The 8,195-nt window shown below is 44.0% G+C and overlaps 1 protein-coding gene across 1 annotated transcript; it reads left to right on the top strand.

The window, feature by feature from the left end:
* Window positions 1-917: 917 nt before the first annotated feature.
* Window positions 918-7,968, top strand: LOC311134216 (twinfilin-2-like; the record flags this gene model as incomplete). The annotated part of the gene is made up of 11 exons (XM_084167826.1): window positions 918-942; window positions 2,214-2,291; window positions 2,479-2,657; window positions 4,455-4,550; window positions 5,365-5,469; window positions 5,647-5,661; window positions 5,858-5,902; window positions 6,491-6,616; window positions 6,764-6,914; window positions 7,074-7,195; window positions 7,801-7,968. 11 exons carry the CDS (start codon window positions 918-920, stop codon window positions 7,966-7,968), a joined length of 1,110 nt encoding a protein of 369 aa, XP_084023952.1.
* Between the last annotated feature and the right edge of the window lie 227 nt (window positions 7,969-8,195).

Raw genomic sequence — 8,195 nt, 5'->3', positions numbered from 1 at the left:
ATTGTTCGGTCCATAAGTCCTGACCATTGAAAAACCCACCACTCATGCCCCTATGACATAATGCTTTGTAGACCTAAGCCTGTGTGTAATATCATAAGCCTATATTCTACCTATAGCCTACTTTACCATTTAATGCTTAGTTTACAATTAGGCTGGGATATGCAAATAGATAGCTTTTACATCAAAAGGTATCTGAGATTTATCAGTCAAGAGGAACAATGCTTATCTCTCCTATATTAAACTGGGTCTAATTACATTACAGTCTGTAGCTTACCAAAGGTGCAGTGTCGAAACTTTGGGGTCAGCTTCATGCGGGGTGTCGCATTTCTGTGACCAGGTGGGTGGAATTTGAGATCTCTGTTGCGTCCGTGTGTGTTGAACCGATCCGGTTCACGATGTGCATGAGTGATAATATGTCATTGCTGATGACACAGGGACAGACATCCAACAAAAGATAGAGACCTAACGACACTAATATCTTTCAGTTGCGGAGTTCTGAAAGATAACGTGTCTACTGCGCCTGCGTTGCACCTTGTCGCCGTGTATAGAAGCGCGTCGTTGGAGAGGTCCATCTCCCGCCAAGCTCTGCAAAGTGGTTGTCATTGATACGCGAAGAATTTTAGAGCAGTGGTTAAGGTGGCATATCCACTGACAGCTGTGTTATTACTCACCTGCCACAGTTCCACAGGTCAGGTTTCACGCGTTAGGAATCCCCCAAATCAGCCTTGGGGCGTTTATGTCACTGTTGCTGAAGTTGGTTTAGGCCGAACTGTCTGCTGCCAGTACAGAGGAGCCAACTGAGCAGCAACAGAGAGAGAGAGCGAGAGAGAGAGAGAGAGAGAGGACACGTAGATACTCACTCTAGAAGGCTACCTTGGAGGAGAGGATTTTGAAGCAGAAAATCTTACTGCCAAAGGATGTCGCACCAGACTGGAATCCATGGTAAATGTCCTCTTGGGTAGGCCTAGACGCGCATGATATCATTGGAACTAATGATAGCTAGTGTTGTATTGTATAGAGGGGAAAAGTGATTATTATCAATTACCAGTGCTCTCTCTTTGCGTTGTGCCTTTGTGCGTAAAAGATAATTGTGCGTAACAGCTCTCCAATCGTGTAGGCCTACCGCTCCGTTCTGAGTTTTAAGAGTTGGGTGTTGCAACAGAATTCGGGACATTCTGCGACACAACACTGTAATTTGATGTGATTTAATGTGATGGTAATTAATTCTTACAGTAAGGGGAATGTTATGCCGGCTCGTGGTATTCAGCTGGTGAGTGACACCTCGGGGCGCAGTCTGTGTGAATACGCGTATGGAGCCTATAAACTTACTCACATAATCATCTTAATTGTAGTCTACATAACGTATAGACATTTAGTCCCATATAGGACCATTAATTTTTCTCCCATATGATGTTGATGATGATAAGTTGAAACATTATTTGGCACATTCCTGAATGTATTGAACAGTGGGGATATTTCAAACCCTATAGTTTTATGAGATGTACTGTATCTATGGTAATGTGTGTTTAGTTTATGGCTATGTGCATATGTTTCAGCATGTGAGTAACTGGAGCTAGGGGCGGAAGCATACATCTCCTCTCTCACCTATCTCACCTGATCCTACATAATTTATGAGACTGCTGCTGTGTTTGGTAACCATGGTGAGAGAGGGGTGGGGTACAGTAAATCCCCTTAAAGAGGGGAAACTCACTTAGTGTAATAACACAAATTATGAGCTCAGTCCATTCGAAAGAGGCCGACTTTCCCCAACCAGCATTGACTGTTCTGGGATCAGCTTGTTGTGTATAGACTCTATTCCCTCCATGTCTGCTGTACAGTATATCTGTGACCCCTGTGATACTGTGAGTGCCTGGCAGGAGATCAGATTTTCTCCCCAGAGTCTCAAGTTCTTACTGCCCCATCTCTCTCCCTCTCTCTCTCTCTCTCTCTCTCTCTCTCTTTCTTTCTCTCACTCTCTCTCCATCTTCCTCTCCTTCTCTCTCTCTGTCTCCCTCTCTCTCACTTTCTTTCTCCCTTTCTCTCTATCTCTCTCTATCTCTGTTTCTCCACCTCCCTTTCTCTTTCTCTCTGTCTCCCTCTCCCTTTCTCTAAATCTCTCTCCACCTCCCTTTCTCTTTGTCTCCCTATACCTCTCTCTCTCTGTCTCCATCTCTCTCTCTCTCTGCCCCCTCTTGTCTACCATACCATTGTAGCATCGGATGAACTGAAGGACTTCCTGGCCAGGGCGAGGGGAGGGACCATCAGAATAGCAAAGATTGTCATCAGAGATGGTAAGCATGGGTGTTGTATGTACACAGTATGTGAAGTCTAGAACCAAGACTGAGTAAAGAGCACCTGTTTATCTACCAATTGGCTGATCTTCTTAACCTGATCCACTGGGGACTAGCAACTATTTAAATGTGAGGACTGTGCTCAAGGTGAGAGTTTGATATGAGTATTTCTCTGTCCATCTTCCAGAGGAGCTGGTGCTAGGCTCATACAGAGAACCTGCACAGAGCTGGGACAAGGACTATGATCACTTCCTCCTTCCTCTGCTGGTGGCTCAGGAGCCCTGCTACATCCTGTACCGCCTCGACTCCCAGAATGCACAGGGCTATGAATGGCTCTTCATCGCTTGGTCACCTGATCAATCACCAGTACGTAAATACTAAGACCACACATCTCTATTTGCATTCAACATTCAATAACATTATGCAAGCTTGCAACACTATACAAATCACCAGAAAAAAATGACAGTTGTGTTTTATATACAGTACTAGTCAAAAGTTTGGACACACCTACTCATTCAAGGGTTTTTCTTTATTTTTACTATTTTCTACATTGTAGAATAATAGTGAAGACATCAAAACTATGAAATAACATATACAGAATCAAGTAGTAACCAAAAAAGTGTTAAACAAATCAAAATATATTTTATATTTTAGATTCTTCAAAATAGCCACCCTTTGCCCTGATGATAACTTTGCGCACTCTTGGCATTCTCACAACCAGCTTCACCTGGAATGCTTTTCCAACAGTCATGAAGGAGTTCCCACATATGCTGAGCACTTGTTGGCTGCTTTTCCTTCACTCTGCAGTCAAACTCATCCCAAACCATTTCAATTGGGTTGAGGTCGGGTGATTGTGGAGGCCGATGCAGCACTCCATCACTCTTCTTCTTGGTCAAATAGCCCTTACACAGCCTGGAGGTGTGTTGGGTCATTGTCCTGTTGAAAAACAAATTATAGTCCCACTAAGCAAAACCAGATGGGATGGCATATCGCTGCAGAATGCTGTGGTAGCCATGCTGGTTAAGTGTGAATTGAATTCTAAATAAATCACAGACAGTGTCACCAGCAAAGCACCCCAACACCATCACACCTCCTCCTCCATACTTCACGGTGGGAACCACACATGCAGAGATCATGCGTTCACCTACTCTGCGTCTCACAAAGACACGGCGGTTGGAACCAAAAATCTCAAATTTGGACTCATCAGACCAAAGGTCAGATTTCCACCGGTCTAATGTCCATTGCTTGTGTTTCTTAGCCAAAGCAAGTCTCTTCTTCTTATTGGTGTCCTTTAGTAGTGGTTTCTTTGCAGCAATTTGACCATGAAGGCCTGATTCACGCAGTCTCCTCTTGACATTTTCTGGATTGACTGACCTTCATGTCTTAAAGTAATGATGGACTGTCATTTCTCTTTGCTTATTTGAGCTGTTCTTGCCATAATATGGACTTGGTCTTTTACCAAATAGGGCCATCTTCTGTATACCACCCCTACCTTGTCACAACACAACTGATTGGTTCAAACGCATTAAGAAGGAAAGAAATTCCACAAATTAACTTTTAACAAGGCACACCTGTTAATTGAAATGCATTCGAGGTGACTACCTCATGAAGCTGGTTGAGAGAATGCCAAGAGTGTGCAAAGCTGTCATCAAGGCAAAGGGTGGCTACTTTGAAGAATCTCAAATATAAAATATATTTTGATTTGTTTAACACTTTTTTGGTTACTACATGATTCCATATTTATTTCATAGTTTTGATGTCTTCATTATTATTCTACAATGTAGAACATTTTAAAAATAAAGAAAAACCCTTGAATGAGTAGGTGTGTCCATACTTTTGACTGCTACTGTATATGTGTTATTGTCACATACACCGGAGAGGTGCAGTGAAATGTGTTGTTTTACAGGGTCAGCCATAGTATTATGGCACCCCTGGAGCAAATTAGTGTTAAGTGCCTTGCTCAAGGGCACATCAACAGATTTTTCACCTTGTCTGCTCGACTATTCGAACCAGCAACCTTTCGGTTACTGACCCAACGCTCTAACCGCTAGGCTACCTGCCTCACTCATGCATACAGTTTATACACATTTTCTGTAAAACATGCACATGCAATGCACTACTCAGTGTTCAGTGTTCTTTCCTCATCCAATATGCCCCCTGTAGGTGAGGGAGAAGATGGTCTACGCTGCCACCCGTGCCACACTGAAGAAGGAGTTTGGCGGAGGTCACGTCAAGGATGAGATGTTTGGCACAGTTGAGGTCTGTGGTCTGGAATCATCAAATCCAAAACACTTTTATTTTACTTTGGATTAACTGACTTGTGGGTTAACCCTATCAATCCCAGGCCTTTGAAATAACTTCCCTTCTCCCCCCTTTACTTTTTTTATATTGGAACATTTGACTGACTCCACAGCATACAAGTGTTTCTACTCTGTTCAGGAGGTCCAGGGCCAGGGGTTAAGATGCTTACTAGACCACACCCACTCCAGAGTCCACAAAGTAGAGCAAAGTTCCACATCCCATTTGGGTAGACTAGACACTAGAGGGAAGTTGATGAAGGAGGGGTTAAATGAGGTCTTGACGATGATGATCATGTGTAGGCACTACAGTCAGTGACTGATGTCACCCAGTTGCCTTTGCTGTCTGAATATCAGCCTCCAATCAGTTGAATCACTATGTGATTGACAGCTCATGGTAACAGCTGATCACAACCCTGCCTCAGTGTCCTCATCTACCTCCTTACATATGTAGGATCTTAATTTGATCACTCTGTTAGAGGACAACATTCCTGCAATGCAGGAAATGTAAAACGTGTTGTGTATTTGTGTTTTAAAAGGCTTCTGAAGTTTGTCATTTCCACTTTGAAATGTCTACTTTGAAATTTCCCTTACGAAACATGTATCAACCCCTACAAAAATGTCCATTATTATAATCCACATAGTAATTCACATTTCCTGTTGCTGCAAATTAAGAGTTAAGATGATGCATGATAAATTGGGTCGGAGCCCTCTATTTGTGAATAAAGTATGTTGGGTTTGTTCAGCAAATCACTTCCTGGTTCCTGTGTCCACAGGAAGACCTGTGTTTCCAGGGGTACCTGCGTCACATGTCCTCCTGCTCCTCCCCTGCACCTCTCACAGTAGCGGAGCAGGAGCTGCAGCGAATAAAAATCACAGAGGTAAAGCAAAGGGGAGTGAATTTGCTAATATATCCACCAATCAGTATATTCAGAGTGTATTATACATATACAATGGAGGCTACTACTGTAAGATAATGTATCTTGTTATACCTTTGCATGATGTGTAGTACGTATTGTCATCCATATGTGTTTGTGTCTCTGTAATGTGCCATCCAGGACAAGGTTGTATGGGTAAGCTATGGTTCTTCTCTCAGTATTTTCACGTGTGCATTTTGTATCTGTGTGTGTATGTGTGTGTGTCTGAGCATCTGGTTCAGGTGTATGTAGGCAATGAGTGCAAGTATGTGTGCAACGTGTGTGTGCATGTGTGTGAGAAAAAAAGAGAGAAAGAGATGAAACATTAAGTCTGTCCATTTTATGCCCACAGGATGAGCGTAGAAGGTTAAGCAACACTCCTAGAGGACGAGCAAAGGTTTGTCCCACCCTCTCATCTTCAATTCTGTACTAGAGACTTTTAAAAGTGGCCCTCCAGACTCCTTTTCAGCTCATTTAACAAAAGGCACATCTCAATAGGTGGTCCTGGTAAGTCATGACATAGCGGGGGGGGGGGGGGGGGGGGGGGGGGGGCGGGGGGGGGAGCTTCCTCTGTTGTTCCTGAAGCAAAGGGGGAGGCCGATGACATCAAGACTTCCCATCAGACCAACTCCTTGAATGCCCTACTCCTTGAACTTTGCAGTTGTGAACACTATTTAGCTCAAAATATATTTTTTGACCCTTTAGTGTGTGTACTATATTGTATTTATACTTGGGATATCACTTTCAACAGTAAAAGTTCAAAATTCGCTGGAGGATGTCTTTAAAGAGATGCTTGCTCCTCATCTTTAAGCCACAAGACACATTTTATAACTATGTTTTCACCTGCATCTCTTTTTATTGATTTGTGTAGTTGATAACCACTTTTCCTTCTGCTGTACCTTGTTCCTTATAGTTTATATAGGACTACATTATTGATGTGTGTTATGCAGACTGTGGTTTTATGGCTATATGTCGGCCCCTACAGGTGACAATGGAGTTTGGTTTGGACAAAAGGCACCAGACTCTTACAGGCCTGGCGTTCCCTCTACAGGAGGAGGCCAAACGCGCTCTGCAGCAACTCAAGCAGAAATGTATCAACTACATACAGCTGGTGAGCTGACCTCACAAAACAAACGTACAAAAAAAAGTCAAACAAAACATGCAACAAACATTCTCTCTCTATCTCTTGTTCACGCACGTACGCACAAGCACACACACACACACACACACTCAGTATTATGTTTTTTGTGTGCCTCAGAAGTTGGACACAGAGAAAGAGACAGTCGAGCTGGTCCACACCAACCCCACAGAGACCCGTGAGCTTCCCTACAGAATCCCTACAGACACACCCAGATACCACTTCTTCATCTTCAAACACTCCCACCAAGGACAGCAACAGGAGGCTCTGGGTCAGTATCACACACACACACGTGCACATACACACACATACACAGGCACGCACGTGCACACACACACATTACACGCAATTAAAGGTTATAGGATCGCTCATAATCCTTCTCTCTCTCTCGTTCTCTCTCTGGCACTCTCTCTCTCTCTCTCTCTCTCAGTGTTCATCTACTCCATGCCCGGGTACAGCTGTAGCATTAAAGAGCGGATGTTGTACTCTAGCTGTAAGAACCCGCTACTGGAAGAGGTGGAGAGAGACTACCGTCTAGATATCGCCAAAAAGGTTCAACAATTAGACAGCCTCCAAGTTACCCATCTTTAATTGACATGATTCGCAGTGTTAACTGTGCCACTAGAGATCCTGGTTCGAATCCAGGCTCTGTCGCAGCCGGCCGCGACCGGGAGACTCATGGGCGACGCACAATTGGCCCAGCGTCGTCCAGGGTAGGGGAGGGAATGGCCGGCAGGGATGTAGCTCAGTTGATAGAGCATGGTGTTTGCAACGCCAGGGTTGTGGGTTCGATTCCCATGGGGGGCCAGTATAAAAAAAAATATGTATTCACTAACTGTAAGTCGCTCTGGATAAGAGCGTCTGCTAAATGACTAAAATGTAATGATAATATCAGACTATCATATCACAGTTAAAAGTGAGTGTACATGTATACTGATGTTGTTTTCCATGATCCTTCTTTCTCCCTCTTCCCTTTTACTCTTGCGTGCGTGTGTATGTGCGTGTGCATGCGCGCGTGTGCGTGTGTGTGTGCGTGTGTGCGTATTTGTGTGTGTGTTTTGGTGTGTGTGTGTATATTTGTGTGTATTTGTTTGTATTTGTGTGCGTGTGCGTGTGTGTATGTGTGTGTGTGTGTGTGTGTGTGTGTGTGTGTACAGATTGAGATTGACGGTGGGGATGGACTGACGGAGGAGTTTCTGTATGAGGAGGTCCATCCCATTGAACACACTCTGAAGCAGGCGTTCGCCAAGCCACGTGGGCCAGGGGGGAAGAGGGGCAACAAGCGCCTCGTCAAGGGGGCCGGAGAGAATGGAGAAGAGAGCTAGAGAGTGACAGGAACAGGCTCACACACAAACCTCCATGTATAACCTGGCCTCTTTCTCCTCAACTGTCTGTTTGTTCCCTTGTGGACCTGATAGTGCTTATTTTAAGATAAAGCAAAGTCTCAAGGTCTATTTTTTATGTTATGCAACATTACTTTTATGTTCCCTTTTTCCACTCTGTCCATTGTTTCACTATCAGTGCCCTGTTCCTCATACTAAAAGACACACCA

The sequence above is a fragment of the Coregonus lavaretus genome (genome assembly GCF_964263955.1).
Source record: "Coregonus lavaretus genome assembly, chromosome: 8".
Classification (NCBI taxonomy): domain Eukaryota; kingdom Metazoa; phylum Chordata; class Actinopteri; order Salmoniformes; family Salmonidae; genus Coregonus; species Coregonus lavaretus.
Note: the sequence above shows the minus strand (reverse complement) of the source record. Positions and strands in the feature narration are given on the sequence as shown.